Source organism: Ascaphus truei, chromosome 3 (assembly GCF_040206685.1).
Source record: "Ascaphus truei isolate aAscTru1 chromosome 3, aAscTru1.hap1, whole genome shotgun sequence".
Classification (NCBI taxonomy): domain Eukaryota; kingdom Metazoa; phylum Chordata; class Amphibia; order Anura; family Ascaphidae; genus Ascaphus; species Ascaphus truei.
The window spans coordinates 57593749-57610488 of NC_134485.1; the positions used below are offsets into that span (position 1 = coordinate 57593749).

The 16740-nt window shown below is 43.3% G+C and overlaps 1 protein-coding gene across 1 annotated transcript; it reads right to left on the minus strand.

Annotated features, from left to right (window-relative positions):
• Positions 1-580: 580 nt before the first annotated feature.
• CPOX (coproporphyrinogen oxidase) lies at positions 581-12120 on the minus strand. Its single transcript, XM_075594048.1, has 7 exons — positions 11464-12120; positions 10284-10427; positions 9156-9266; positions 7644-7785; positions 5480-5698; positions 2907-3011; positions 581-2135 (listed from the first exon to the last, which is right to left on the minus strand). Exons 1-7 carry the CDS (start codon positions 12095-12097, stop codon positions 2048-2050), a joined length of 1443 nt encoding a protein of 480 aa, XP_075450163.1. The 5' UTR covers positions 12098-12120; the 3' UTR covers positions 581-2047.
• Positions 12121-16740: the final 4620 nt, after the last annotated feature.

The following is a 16740-nucleotide window of genomic DNA, read 5'->3' on the forward strand; positions in this document are numbered from 1 at the left end:
CTTGTATCGGCAAGCACACTTCCTCTTTGAACCCTGCAGCCATTGTGAGTAGTCACACCTCACCCATCCTTTGGTAAAGTCAATATTATTTAGCTATCCCTATACCTAGTGCTATTCCATTTGCCATTCTAGTCCCCCTTTCCTCTGCATTGCTCCCATCCCAGAGTGTTCCTCAGTATCTTTTCCCCCTTTTATTTCTGTGTTGTGCCCAATAAACACTTCAGCAAATAAGAAGCTTCCCCTTGCTTGGTATATGGGATTGAGTTAAGTCGCCTGTCTCTACTCACTTGCCACAGTGAGATTGGGACAGAACACTTACTCCAAGAGTAGATCGCCACCACAATAACTTGCACCTGCTTTGCAGGTCCCTCCCAAATTGGTGAATGAGCATGGAGAGTTAATTCTGGTGGAGTATTCCAATAAAGTGTAAAAAAAAAAAAACCTGTATGTCAGAGGAGCCTTACTGGCTCACCCAGCTTCACTCTGAACATTGGCACAATCAACATTGGTTATTTTCCCCCTGTAACATTCTATTAACAAAATAATTCACACCGTGTCTTTAGGAAGAAAACAAAAAAAATTCAAAAATATTTACTTTATTGGAAAGGTGTATTTTGCCAATTTAAATAAATACAAAAAGTATAAAACCCATGTGGTATCTTATTTAAAAAATATGAATCAGAGAAATGTATACCAATGATTTAATATTTCATATTTGTCAAATAAAAATGACCCAAAATATGAAAACGAGATATAGAACATATGATTTTTGAACCCCATTAGTGATTACTAAAAAGAAAGTTCCAACTTGGGCAAATCCCTAAGGATGGGGTTTTGCAGGATATTAAACATTTTTTTTTAACAGAAATACCCAGATCTGTGATAAACTTGCAAAATACTAGAAAACATGCATCGTTTCCATACACATCAAATCTACCTTTCTGAAACTTTTTTTTTATATAGTGTTGGAATTTACCAGCTTTTCCAACACTTAATTTCAGGCAATCATTTTATGACTGCAAACAGACTTTGATAAAGCAATTTTGATGTTCCATAGGAGGCTCGTGGCCATCCAACCCGTCAACATAATGCTACTAGTGTAACTGACGCGTTTTATGGGGTATTCACAGCACTAAACAGAAACCTAAATTACTAAATGTAAGTTAAAGGCGTTTGTCAATATTTTGGAATATCTTTATCTCACATTAAAAAGACAAAATATTCGTAGTACCCAAATATACAGCAGCCCTATTTTTACCCTGGATGGCTATTCTGCATATGCACGGGGATATACACACATCATTAATAAACGCCTAAAGATTCATTATGTATCCTCCAGACTTGGGATTTTAAATTCTGAGCTACAATGGAACTTAAATTAATAAAAGGTGATTTTTCTGTGAGATGAGTGGACACTAGTCTTGAGTTTTTGAACAAAGATGCAGAAAACTTTTTAGAATGGCAATCTCCTGAATGATAGAGAAGTCATTTGCACAATTACGGCTACATTTAACTTCAGGAAAAATGTGATCTATATTGTATGAGAACGCACCAAATGTCTGAACCAACTACTGGAAAACAAGTGATATTTAAAGAGATCTTATTGTTGATGTAACATTTCTTAAAGCCAATTTCAGTGTTGTATTCCCAAGGACCATAAATTGCTAGTCACACGAACTCTCCTTCACTGCAACTAAAATGGAGACATTAACAGGAGGAGATCCCAGAAACATGTGTTACAATTGGTCAACAAAGACTACAGCATATCAAATATTTCTTATCATCAGTCACGTAATAGTAAACACCACCACAGTGAGATTGTGGAGACAATCAGGGGAATCGGGACTACAGAAAAAGGTCGCTGTTGAAGAGACCTGCAATATATTGCTTCCAGAAGCAAAGTGGTGAAACAATTTATTGTAGTCCACTCCAGCAACAAATCAGTTAAGGCACATTACAAAGAGGAATAGTGCCATCCTGCAGCACAACCGAGAATCCATAGTTTTGCTTCTTGTTGCTGTTCAGACTGGTAAAGTCTTTCAGATAATTAGTGCACCCAGTCCTTGGGTTGGCGCAGAACATTGAGGATTTCGCCTTCCTTGGAGTCTGGGGGTGGTGTATGCATGTACTCCCACCTAAAAATAATACAATACTGTTAAACAATTGCAGAGAGAGATTTTCCCCGGGACACGCTAGTCACACATAGTTTAAAAAGCATGAATTACCAAAACACGTTTCCTCTCATCTTACATGTGAATACAGTATGCGATTAGCTGGCAACACTTAAAACATGACCAGGCTGAGGTAACAGAGAAAAGGGTTGGAGAAACCCAGTACCATCAATTAAAAGCGAATTAGGGAATATTGATATAATAAATAAAATTCAATTAAATAAGTATAAAATTCTAGTAATAATCCAATATGGCCAGGTGCTCACATCTAATGTTTACAAATTTCTGAGAACCACTGGTAGACTCAAAACTGAGCCCTTCAGGTAAATAACACCCCATAAAAGATGAAGACTACACAGGGATATTATTTGTGATGAAGATCTGCCATGTTTCACAAAACAGAAGCTTTTCTACTTTGAAGGTTAGAACTTCAGTTTTTGTTCCCATACAAACCTTGATCATAAATGAGGAAGTGTCTCACATAGATCTCTGGATCATGTGTGTTGGGGTAGTTTTTACACAGTAACACACTTTTTTAATTGTTTTTAAAAAGGGAAAGAATTTTTATATGTTGCTGAAAATTCTCACAGGAAGCAAGGCACAGCAAAATGAAGAAAGTTTATGAAACTTTGGCACATTGGTGACATCTTTTGGACAGTTTTTAACACTGGGGACTGGCTTGTGCCAATACTTAAAGCTTGATAAGAACATATTTGCTACATGAATAGTACCTACCTGGCAGTCAGTGGCAAGGACATGAGGATACTCTCAATCCTGGATCCTGGTGTTGCTAGACCAAATTTTGTCCCTCTGTCATATACAAGGTTAAATTCCACATACCTGCAAGAAAAAAAAACAAAACAAAAAAAAAAACACTGACATTTAGCATGACAAATATACAAAGCAACCAGAAGCTTGATAAATGGTCACATGGGGCCTTGTGGTGCTGGGAAACACCTTAGGCTGAGTCCACAGTGGTCATGGCGCCACACACCACGCGCCACACACCACAGCCCTCTATGGGGCAGGCCCCAGTGCCTGTGTGTGTGGGCGCACAAAGTGTTGTGACGCATACGCCAGCAGGGAAGACAAGAATTTTGTCACGCGGTTGGCGTGCAGCCACTGGCAGCACCCCCCGTCATGGCCCTGCCCCCCTACAGACCGCGGATGTAGTCTCTGCACACGCCGCCATAGCCTTAAGGTATAGCACAGCTGGATAAATATATGGGTCTGTGATTAAAAATAAATAAATAAAAACACCTTTTAGGAAGAGTAGAAGTTTCGAAAGATTGGACTAACAATTGAGATTTTAGGACAAATAAAATAAAAAAAAATAAAACAATATTCATCACCCAATACATTTATCTTGCACTAGAATTATTGAATAACATCTTTATTGTTCATGTTTAAAGACTTGACATGAAAAGGAAAATGTCCTAGTACAGTTAACATACTTTTGTTAAACAGTATTACGTGGCTAATGTTGCAAAATACAAAATGTTCAGTGGCTTGCGGAATTTATGAAAGGAGCTGTTGAAGAGGAAGGGAGCAACATGCACAGTATTTTATAGTAAGGGGAGTTATATGTATAGTATGATGGTTATACTCATCTGTCAACTGGGACTTCTATATCAGATGCAAAAACACAATGTCACCAAAGTCAAGAATTAGCCTCACCTAACAAATGTTTATTTTTGTGGGGACTACACAATTTTAAGCTTATGCTATCAATGAATATGTAAACATTGCAAGCATGTTTTGTGACAGTACAAATAAGATTGAGAAGAACTGCCGCTTTATTAACCCAGCGATATAACTTTGTGCCCTTCACAATTTGCCTTCTTATGTCAATTATTTAATGGTATCTAGTGGGAGGCCCACAAAAGGTGCTGCTTATGAGACGCACCCACTACAATGACCGTGTCCCTCCACAAACTACATAGAATTAAATATTAACATTCATCAACGTACACTAAGCCACCCGACCAGTGAAAATAGAAAGTCATTACTAAAGTTAAAATGTCAAACAAAATATAATAATTCCATGGCCATACAGCAATAATAATACAACAGGGACACGACCACCGACAGAGCCGGGACCAGTGTCCTCGGGGGACCCAGCCGGCGCTGGAAGGTTGGACCCAAGTTTTTTCCGGTTGCCAATCCTCTGGCTGCAGCCGGGCCCTGGCTATACCCAGCTGCGGGCCTCCCTCATTCTCCTGCATCGCACCAGCATGAGAGTGAGTGAGTGCGTGAGTGAGTGAGTGAGAGAGTCCCGCCACTGGAGAGTAAGGAAGGCTAGCTACAGTATGGGAGGGAGAGGGAAGCTCAGCAGGAGGCCTGCAGCAGCTGCGAAGAACCGGGGCATCAGAGGCCCGAGACCATCCCCAAGGTTAGTGTGTTATGTATGTATTTGGGGGGAGGGGGGATGGGAGTTTTTTTTTTGTATTTATGGTGGGGATGGGTGTTTGTATGTATTTGAGGGTGGAAGTTTCGTATGCATTTTGTGGGGGGGGGGGGGATTGTGTGTTGTCGGGGGGAGAGGAGGGAATGAGTGCGAGGGGGGATTGAGCGAGCAGGATGGAGTGAGGGGTGGTAATTCATGGATGGGGAGGATAGGGGGTGTAAGAGGGAGTGAGGAAGAGGGGGAAGAGGGGAGAGCGAGGAAGAGAGGGGGTAAGAGTGAGACAGGGCGGGGGGTCTCAAAGCACACCCTCCCCCCCCCATTATGTGGGGATGATTAAATTATAGTGAAAAGATATTCAATTATAGGCCCTGGCACTTCGTACTAATAGTAACCATGAGTTACTGTAGTGACTTTGCTAAAGGAAAAAGTAATGGATTGACAGAAATGTATATACTTTGCTTCTATCAAACTCGGTATTAAAATGGCATTGGACATACACATGGCAGAATTTCCTTACTACTAAAACAGATTAAATGGTACACAATATTTGCCACTGCACATACAGTAAATAACTGCCTGAGCGAAGCCACAATAAATGTTCATTAATCTGACGTTCCTGGGGATGAAAGAGCCTTCCTCAAATGACAAATTCATATTAATGATTGCTGAAGATTTCCTTGCTCATGGGCAAATTAGTATTAGCCATGGGACGTTTACATTTTTGTGCCATTAGGATTGGAAAATAAATAAAATGATGATTATGACAGAAAGACTTTCACCTGGAAACTCTATATAGATCAATCTTTTTGTTAATAAAAAATTCCAGACCAGCACCCATGCTGGTTTCTGAACGAGCGAAGGGACGAAACAATTCCAGATTATACACAGAGTCATTACTCACCGTCCTCTTCTTAACTGCTGCCATAATTTTTCCTCTGGAGTGAAGGAGTCGTTACAATGCTTCTTCACTATAGGGATGTAACATGGCACAACAGCTTTAGCACAGCTCTGCACAAATTGAAATACATCTTCCTTTGATGGAGAGTCCAAGTCATCAAAGAATATGCCCCCAACACCTCTGCGCTCCCCACGGTGCGAGATGTAGAAGTAGTCGTCACACCTAAAACAATGTACCACTTTATTACATTGGCTACATACATACAGTCTTGTACCCTAATGACAAGGGAAAATAACGTGTATTTACCATTGTAGTGCTGGAAAGACCTGTAAAGGGAGAACTCAACTATAAAATAAGAGGCACATTGGATACATTGGGATCAACGACACGTATTTGGGGTAGAGAGAGAACACATTGTTTTGCTAATTAATGTAATGTTCTCTTGTACAAAAGCAGAAGTTAATTAGGGAGCAATGTAATACCATTTCCGTTGCAAAAAAATATATATTCACATATTCAACCAAATAAATAATGTTCAGTTTTGTGGTTAGTCTTGGGTCCAGTGCTAATCTTTACATATAAAATACATTTTAGATGTTGGAGAAAATGTTATGAGAGTTTTAACTTCACTAGAACGTCAGTAAAATATCTGGAATGAAAATGTGGCTCCACTATTGCAAATGCAGCATACCGCTTCAGAGACGGAGGTCTCTGGTACCTTTTGGGAGTACAGGATCTGTGATAGCACACATACTCAGCAACTTAGCTAAAAGTTGCAGTGTAAGGGGTCAACAAACGCACTTACTAGTATAGATCCCCCAAAGATAAATAAAACAAGTGCCTTGTGATATCAGAGACCACGTGACCAGGACTTCATGTGTTCTGAGGCACTCCGCCCTCTTTATCTGTGAAGCACAGAGACACAGCTACAGCACGCTGGTTTAATCTTTCTGAAAAGGCAGCCCCGTTAGCAAGACGGCCATTATGTTTACCATAAGATAAATCTTCAAAACACACAGTCAGTTTGACTAGTAATTCGTGGGTCTATTCACAAAATACTTTGACAAATTAAGATTTAAAAAAAAAGAAAAAGAAAAAGAGAAACACTTATTTCTAGTATTTTTAGAGTAACTCTGGTTCTGATAGTGATGTTCAGTAAGGTCAACACAACCAGGCAGTGTATTGTTCTCTTAAATAGCACTGGAATAAATACAGCGGTGTACATGGAGCTTAATTAGGCACAAGCACATGTCCCTTAAAATGTAATCTTTAATGCACAGGGTGAATAAGTGACCTGCCCATGTTGATAAGGAGATGCAAGAGGATCTGAACAAGGTTCACTCGTTTCAAAACCCAGTGCTAATACAAGTGGACAAAAACGCTTTCCCCCCATATATTTCTAAACGCCAAACTTTTTTTCCCCTTCTATTACTAGGTAAAAATGATTCCATGTTAACTATAAAAAATAAACTTGAAGTTTCAGAAGAATTCATCTATTGAAATCAGTATCAAATATGCAGATAGAAATGACGTTTGTTTTAATCTGCATTCTTAAATCAAAGAAATTGCATTAAAAACAGAAAGAAACCTAAAGAAAGTTGTAACTATTTGCCAAAACGAATTAGTCAGTATTACCTTACACTGCACCATTGCATTAAAAAAAAAAAAAAATGAACATTAATATTATCTGGAAAAGATTTATACACAAACCTACACATCCCTTCGTTTCAAAGACTAAATATTTTTACATTATGAATGGGTAGTTAACAACTAATTTAACAGTAACCAATCTGTTTCTGTAATGATAAAGAAAACTTATGTGCGCATTCACGTCTCGGAACTGGTCTTACCCCCATAAATTGCGCAACGATTCTACTGCAGTAGGGATTCTGGGTAATGACATGCAATTGAGTACTAAGAATTTGTCACTTTTTGCTTCTATCCACTTTAACATGGATCCCTTTAAAATGATACCTGCAGCTTTTAAAGCAAAGCCTGGTTTAAAGATGTGCAGGGCCAGCAAACTTATTGAAAAAGTCAAAGCAGTAATCTAGGAGCATCATAAGATGCTAGACCTGCATTGTGAAGCTGGGCAAATATGTTTATGAAATTATAGCATTTTCTTTGTTCAAACCTTGAGGTTTATAAACAACCATGAAATACTTACCACTTCTTAAATTTGGGATACAGCCCGGAGCCGTGTTTATCACATGCGTCCTTCAAAGTCTGGTGAAAATGCACAGCATCCTCTTGGTTCAGATATGTTGGGGTGAGGTCTGTCCCACCTCCAAACCACCATTGCTTGTTACCTTTCAGAAAGGGAGTAGCACAGCAGTTACAATAAGCCTAGAATAAACCACACTTCACATCGTTATGGTTCTACACCAGGGTGGCCAACAACAGATCAGGTTTTCCAGATACCCCTACATAAGCACAGGCGCTCAGTCAGTAGCAGACAGCCACTGAGCCACTTGGGTTGAAGCAGGGATATCCAGAAAACTGACCTGTTGGTGGTCCTTGAGGACTGGAGTTGCCCACCCTGGTGTATACTTCAGCATCCAGAACGCAGAACTGTGCACTGTACGATTGTCAGTTCATGGTTTAATAATATTGTCTTTTCTTCCTTAGAATAGCGCAGCAACAGCATAAATGACAGACACAGGTAAAATGTAATGTCCATGGACCAAAGGATGTATGTACAAAGCACAGGGAGCTCGGGTACGTGTTCTGACAAATGGCTCACTATCCTTGTGAATGTGCAATGACTTTCCCTTAATTTAAAATCCAAAATAACTTAAAATACAACCATTAAATAAAAATGATTGTGCCATAAAATAGCTCTTAATGTTCACTTGAATTAACCTCTGACCATTCAATTAAGCATCACATCTCACCATGACAGCTGAATTGTAGTAGTAGGTTTGTGTCATTTAATACTCTGTGGATATTTTATCCACAGAATACTGAAATAAAGAGGGTGACCCTTTTCTCTGAGGTTATTATGACACCAAGTAGTAATGGATGGGCCACTTTACCTTTATACCATCCCTAGGTATAGTTTTACATCCACTGTTTATATCAGCCAGCTTACCTTAAGCAGGCCTAGAGCTCAGTAGTTTGACCTATTATCATTTAATACCATTTTAACTACCTATATGTGTGTTGTTCGCTTGTGAGATCAGGTTTTCCACCAATTATTTTACATCATATTTACCATTAAAGGTTATGTTTACTACAATATTACCTCACAATTTAGACGAGTGCTAGAATATAGGGTCTTCTTTTCTCTTGTCTAGGCAAAAACTTTGTTCTAGATTCTTACAGGGCCACAATTTGCATATCTCCTCATACCAGTCCTCAAGGGGCAGACTTGTGGACCGAGTTGAGCACCCGTGCACTAGAGCATAAGTAACAAGAATATAAGCGAAAGGAACATACACAAAATGACAGAGAGATTTATTGTCCTCCAATAAGGGTTTTAGCACAACTTAAGTGGCAATTAACATATTGGAGGTTAGTGAATCTCCCCTTGTGCTGTACAGCAATGGTTCCCTAAGTCAAGTGGCATTATAACATAATTTGAATTGTTTGCCCCTTGCAACACTTTTTTGGAACAGATGTTCAGAGCAAAGAGCTTTGACAATAATACAGTGCTCCAAACAGATCTTTGTGTCCTTACCGTCTGCTTCTTCTATTTCAAAGTATCTGTAGTTGAAGTGGATAGTGGGAACGTGAGGATTCTTAGGGTGGATAACAGAACTAACACCCATGGCACAGAAGGGTAATTTACCTGAAGAGAAAATTATATTAAAATAAATAAAAAAAACAAACAACCACTTCACTTTCCTTTTCTGAGATAGAAAATAAATCATAACATATTCTAAATACTAAAATACACAATATATATGTGTGTGTGTGTGTGTGTGTGTGTGTGTGTTTAAACGTGCATAAACACACATGCCTGTATCTCTTTCCTGACACATACTGATCCTAAATCACTCGTGCTATAAGAGTTGCAAAGTAGCTTCATACATTCTTGGAAAATTCGAATGCCTCTCACAGCCACCGTAACAGCAAAAACGCCCACTTTCAAAACCCTTAGTACAGGGGTGGCCAACCTGGCTGGGAGTTGGAGCCAGAATATACCTGTCTCATTGTCAAAGGGCCACAATAAGAAAAAACGAATTCAAACCTGTATACACTGACACAGCATAACCTGACCGCGTCAGTGTGTAGTACCGGTAGGTTGTACTCTGTCGGTGTATAGTTTGGAGTATAACCTGATGGCACTATACACTGACAGAGGACATAACCTGATGGTACTATACACTGACACAGGGTTATAACCGATGGCACTATACACTGACACAGGGTTATAACCTGACACAGTACAACTGGGGTCGTGACCTGTGGAGGGAGTGACATGGATAGTGGGCGACCCGACCCCCCCCCATGAAGCACTGAATTGCCACACCAGGCCCTCGGGCCACAGGTTGGCCATCCGTGCCTTAGTAGTTACCAAATACAAGCATATGTCGCACACGAAGTAAATAGAAGTAAACAGAACTAGAAAAGTTTAATATAAATAGAATAAGTCGCATAAGCACAAATTAAGTTGCATTAATTACTATCCTAATTAACCTGTTCGGTGCTGAAGGAACAAATGCACCTAACCTGATGCATTCTTCTTCTTCTACTTTATCATATGGATACTACTGTCAACCCATTCTCAGTTGCCATTATACCATTGTAATCACAACATTGTCATGATATTAACAAGGTCTTAAGAAAAAGGTTAATTATTTACCGTCTTTTGTTTTAAGGGATTTCCCTCTGCTTTTCATCTGCAGTATGGCTTCCTCTGAAAGGTGGCCATGGACCACGGAAACATTGACACCGGCTTTCTCAAAAACATTGCTGTCCTGCAGCACACAACTGATGCCACCCCCACCTGTGACAACACAAGAAAATGCTCATCTAATTTCCTGCATACAAGAAAATAACAAAAAGGGGTGAACCGAATAAAACAAGTTAAAATGATCAGCATCGTAACATGAGATTCTTAGTCATTCCACAGATCGCCCTCTCTGTAAGATTGATATAAAATTGATAGAGACAGAGTTGTATAGAGTAATATTTGTTTACAGTGTGTGTATACAAATTAATTCTCCTACCATTCTGTTACAAGAAAAGGTTTACAATTTAGATGACAGCTGCCTAATGTTATTTCTAAAGCATGGTCTTGTACATAGAGATGTTATTCAAACTTTCATGGGCTAATTATGATGTTTTTTTTTTTTTATGAGGCTACATTCAGTCGTTACTTTACTAAGTGAATGGCTTTCACACTCGGTTAACTTATTCTTACCATTGCCATCCCATTGAGATTGGTGCTAAATTAGAATTTTCCTGTGGGAATATAATCATTGTTCTGTACATAACCCGCTAAATTGTATGTGGAAAGTGTAATGGGTACATGTTGATGTCTCTGTTCTATTCATTCATACCAATTTGATTTGAATGAATCTGACTCTCCAGGCCTGTCATGTAATTATCAACCAAAGTATTTGCCTTGACTGGGTAAAACCTTCAACAAGATTGTATGGGGAAATGTTGCTGCATCTGCTTTTAAATTACTTATGCAGTATTGCTTCTCATTGTGCATATTGATCATACAGGATTTATTTTAAACAAACGTGTGTGTTTTTACGGGAAAACTGATCCATATTGTAAGTTCTTCCCATTGCTGTTCCGGCAACACAATAACATTGAGGTATGTGCACGGGAACTATATTTTGGGGTGGTGTACATACAGTACAAATGAGTAACATACATTACTATAATATATAAAGAAAGAGGGGGGGGGGCACCCCTAGTCCCAGCCCCCATGTATGTGTGGGGGGGGGGGGCACCTCTAGTCCCAGCCCCCATGTATGTGGGGGGGGAGGGGGCACCTCTAGTCCCAGCCCCCATGTATGTGCATGTACCTTCCTCCCTCAGCCACCTGTCCACAGTGAAGGTCGCTTCCTTATCTGCCTCTGCCAGTGCCCGGCACACCTCCGCCTGGGTGTCCATGATCAGCAGCTCCATCTGGGTCTTCATATCCTGCCTGTCCGCCCGCAGCTGGTGCAAGGCAGTCACCGGCGGGGCCATGAAACCCTCGCACCGCTTCCCCACATCATCACCATCCTTCCCCGGGCTGTGCTCTGCCGGGCTCCTGGGCACCATGTCCGCCCGCAGCATGTGGCTATACCCGGCTGTCAGCCCGGCCACCAGCGCAGCCCCGCCGGCCACGAGCAGCGAGGATCTGCCCGGGGCGCTGCTGGCTGAGCCATGCAGACTGCGGGCGGTGAGTGCACGGGACACCGCCCGGCTGCCTCTCAGCGCCCGGCCGCACCGCGCCACGGACACCAGCAGCAAGGACATGGCAGAGACAGGGGCAGGCACTGGGGCACTGGCAGAGAGCAAAGTGCATGCACAGAAACGGCACCAGCGTAGGTGTCCGCCCCTATATGTCTGAGAGGACGTCTCCAGATCAGGGCACAGAGGCGGGGTCTGCTGCAAGGAGTGCTGGGACTTGTAGTAATAATCAATAACTGAAAGGGGAACTTTGCACAACATGTTGACACCCACGTTGGCTCTGCTAAATACTGTACTACTGCACATTCCTATTAAACACAATCCAGTGGAAAATAGTAAGCTCCAAAAGCAGAATAATTAATTAACATAGGCCATACTTGGAAACGAGAAGTAACTCTCAATGTATTACTTCCTGGTAAAACATTTGATAAATAAATACATATTTGGTAAGTGATGCTATTCAATATAAGAGCTCCTGGCAATGGAATGGTAGACACCTTACTTTCCACTTACGTGAATCGGTTGCAGGGTGTCCTACAGCATAGCATAGTAAGTGGCCCATTATGGTTGCAAGAAAATGCACACAACAATTATGCAGATATTCATCCTTGCTAGTATTTTTTTTCCTACAACAAAATATTAAACGTCATATATCGGGACCAATGTGTGAGTTGTGTTAGCTAAGGGAACTTTCTTCATGTTAAAAAAAATATCTTTTCTAGGGATGTACCGAGCACTGGGTAATTACCTGGTACCCGGCACTTTTTCAGCTACCCGGAAATTACCCGGACCCGGCAGCATGGGGTTGGGACCGGGACCAGGTCGGAACCGGCGGCGGGTAATTTCAGAGTAGCTGAAAATACTTCAACACTTAACTGCAGCCGGCGACAGAAGGTGAGGAAGACCGGTGAGGAAGACCGGCGAGGAAGACCGCGGCGACATCTGGAGCAGCAGCAGACGTCCGTGTTCAGCCGGCGGGAGCAGCAAGAATACAGCACACAGCTGATGCCGGTGGAAGCCAGGGAACCATGTGACCGGAGCAGGAGCATTCCTATTGGACAGTGCTCCCCTATCACTGACCCATACTCCCTGGTGTAGTATGGGGTATATGCTCCCACTCCCCTGAGGGAGGGAATGGAAGGTGAACCAGAGCCCTAGCTCCACACTTCCACAACTCACACTCATTTGGCCCATTTTTGTGCCCAGGGGAGGGTCTCAGGTCGCCACCCCTATTATGGGCGGTACCTCGCCTTGGACCACAGTCGTCACTTCTAGGGAGTTGTTTACTGCAGATGGTCGAGATTAACTCTAACACTGACTGCGCTGTTACCAGGGCTTATGTGTTAGGCAGGGCAGATTAGTAGCCCAGGGGGAACCTGCTACATACAATTTAATCTTATTTTATTACGTACGTCATAGTTCCCCCTCTTGACAGTGCCGAAATTACAAGCTGTCTCACATGAGTAAAATTGGAGAAAAATGCCTTGATTCAGTGACACTAGAAGTCCTTTTCTGCTGCAGCTCTCAGGAGTCATTCCAATCATGGGACAAGGGCCACGTTTATGCAGCTCTACTGCTAATCTCAAATTGGCAATAGGACGGCTAAAGGGCATAATTTGTGACATCCCAAGGTTTAACTCCCTGTGTGTCACAGTCTGTAACCATCTCATCTACTGTTTTCTTACATTTCCTATGTAAGTAGCTATAGCTACAATATTCCAGTCTGGGCGCACAAATGATGTTGAATAGCATGGACGCATGCTGAAGTGTTTTCCTAATTGATTTGGGCCTGATGCAAAGAAAAAAGCTGGAGAGCAGTCATGGATGCAAAGAACGCCCCATACGGTCAGACCAAAGTGTGAACCCGGGAAGCAAGATTGTCTGGTGTAGCCAGCTTCTGAACCCGGAGGCCGAAGTACATCTGACCGCAAGTCCACTACAACTTGAAAGACCACTTGAGAGGTCCAATTTCTTAAAATTGTTGGTCATATGCAGGTCTCGACAAATACACTCGCCTGCTCGCCCTTGACAAGTTGATCTTGGCAACTGGAGAGAAGGGCGGCCCGAGGCGGTGGCAGAAGATGAGGACTGAAGACCACGGGAGTGGAGCAGCACCGGAAGAGGACAGCTGGCGCGAGAGAAAAGGACCATGTTAGTGGAGCAGAGGCGTTCGCGGGCGGCGGCAGCAGGAGAAGAGCATTGAGACCATGTGAGTGGAGCAGGAGAACGGCTGGAGAGGAGCTGCTCTGTATCAGCGACAGACATCAGAAGTCGGTAAAAACTTCCGGGTCTTTCTCCTGTGCCGCTCACATGGTCTCAATGCTCTTCTCCTGCCGCCACCCGCTGTCTAACTCGGAAGGAGGAGGGGGTTGAGAGAGGGAGTGTACGTTCAGTAAAGTGCAATGAAAAAAAATTGGGGAGGGGGGGATTGAGACAGAGTCATTTTTTTGTCTGGCTAGTAGCATTTTTCATAATTTGTCGAACCCTGGTCATAAGCCAAATTCAATCTTTCTCCCATTCTGGAGTTACTTTTTATGTTGCTACAAAGTTAGATTAATGCTTTATCTTAGTGGAGTATGTATTGGACCCTCATACCGGTAATAGCATGATTTATGCACATTGTTACCTTTTTTTAATTTTTCAATTCTAAATATAGAAATGATTCATATTACAGACAGACTGTTTAACTGCATTTTATTTGATCCATGCCACCCTGGATACAGTACCTTTGTATACCATTTGAAAATTGGACCACATATTGAAAAATGTACAATGCATCTGATCTCAGACACTCTATTAGAGAGGGTTGGGGTTCCTTCTCAGGTAAAAACCATCTTTGAATCCTGTCTCTCCAAATCACCCTTTGCTGTGCCTACAGTATCTCAGTAAAATCAACTTCTAACACCTGGGTAGGACAATTGTCTGTTTGGAAATACCATTTGTTTTAATATTTGTTTTAATGAACTTCACATGTGCTAATTGAGCTGTCTGGATAGAACTTAATTTAAAAAAACACACAGAAACACCTTGCTCGCCAACTAGAAGAAATGTTATCAATGGTGTGTAACGGGTATTCCCCCCCCCAATCGCAGATTTGATGTGGGTGCAAGGAACATACGGTGTTACCATAGGTGTGGTGCATTACCTGTTGGCTCACAGGAGGGCTGAGCTTCCGCCACGGGGAACCTGGGGTAATTATACTAGGGGTGATCACTTACAACATCTTCTCGGTACAGCGCCTCCACCTGCGATGGCTCCCACCAGAGGGGGAGTGGTTCCTCGCAGGACAATCACAATAATAATCACGTAGACAGCATATATATTAACTATATGACTTTACTAACATGCATGGAGAATATCATCACATTTACATAACATCATAACCTGTTAACCTTATCACCTCAGGCCCAATGTCTGGTGTTCCCACCCAGTGTCCTGTAATCCCCTACACCCAATGTCCCGTACTCCTACGGAGGTCGTGGGTGACTGCGCAGTCACTAAATTATCTGTTAGGCCTGTTGGTGCACATGTGTAATAACCTGCCCCACTCCCCTAGCTACCCACGTCCCTAATCCTCCCTAGCATCTAGCTACTCGCTACTCCTAGATACTAACAGCCTGCAGCAGACACACAGCTAACACCGTCAGCCTGCAGACATCCACACACGCTGCACACACTGCGCCCAGCACATGCAGCGACAACACACAGCAACCAATCCTACATACACCATACACTGGAGGGGGAGAGCCTGTCTGGGGCCTAAGGGGTTAATCGTCTGCCTACTCCCCTAACGATGCCCAGTCCTGACTCCCACTAACAACTGACTAACCTGAGTGACAGGGTCCCTTACTCTAGGGCATCCCTGGCAACACTCACTATATGGGATAACTAGAGCTATCTTGGGCCAAGGGGGTGCTGGCTAGTACAGGGAATCCCCCTCTCCCGTACCCTACCTCCTTCCCTTGTCTGCCTCCTTGCTCTGCTTCTTCCTGACTGACACGTAGCTCCAGCCCGCCAAATGTATCCACTCCTGTCCAGGGCAGTCCTACAGCCCTATTGGCTCCTATCAGGCACCTGGTGCCTGTCTCGCTATGCCCCATGGGAGTTGTAGTCCCATGGAGCCTAGAAACACATTGGGCCCGCGTGCGCACCTCTCCTGCGCATGCGCGAACATCTAAGGGCCGCCTCACTGTTTCCTGAGCTGTCCCTTCCTCCCTGGCTAGCCCTGCGCATGCGCGAGTCTTTAGGGGCCGCCTCAACCTTTCCCTGCCTATTCTCGCGCTCGCGCGACTTCTCCCTGCCCCTGAAGCTCCCGCCGCGCATGCGCGAGCTGCTCGGGGGCCTCTGGCTCTTAATGTCCCCTGCACATGCGCAACGCGCAGAGCAATGGTGCCGCCAGGATTACCGAGCCGCCGGGACCTTAGCGACGCGACCGTGGCCATAGCAACGGCCCGATCGCGTCCCCGGCAACCGGCAAACTGCAGGGGAAGACGCACTGCTCCCTCCTCGGCCCCCACCCTCCGGAATGGCCGTCGGGTCTGCCGCTGGCCTCTGGCAGCACCCGACATCGCTCCGGGCCACGGAGGTTCCCTGGGGGGTCGCAGGGGGAAAAAGGTGACCTGGCTACACTCTCCCCCTGGTGAAACACCCAACGCCCTCGCTTGGGGAACGACATCACATGGCACAATTTTACACAGTGAAAAATGGCATGGCGTAACCCGTACACTTAACAGATCGGCTGCAACATCCATGAAACCTGACACATCACACCCATTATTACCCGAGGCCAGCTGAGTATCAGCTGCTTGCTGAGACCATTTGTGGAGTGCCCCTAACTGATCAGATGGGGGTACCTCGCTTTTGCGCCCGTGAGCCTCCCCCAGAAAAATCTCCTGTTGAGCACG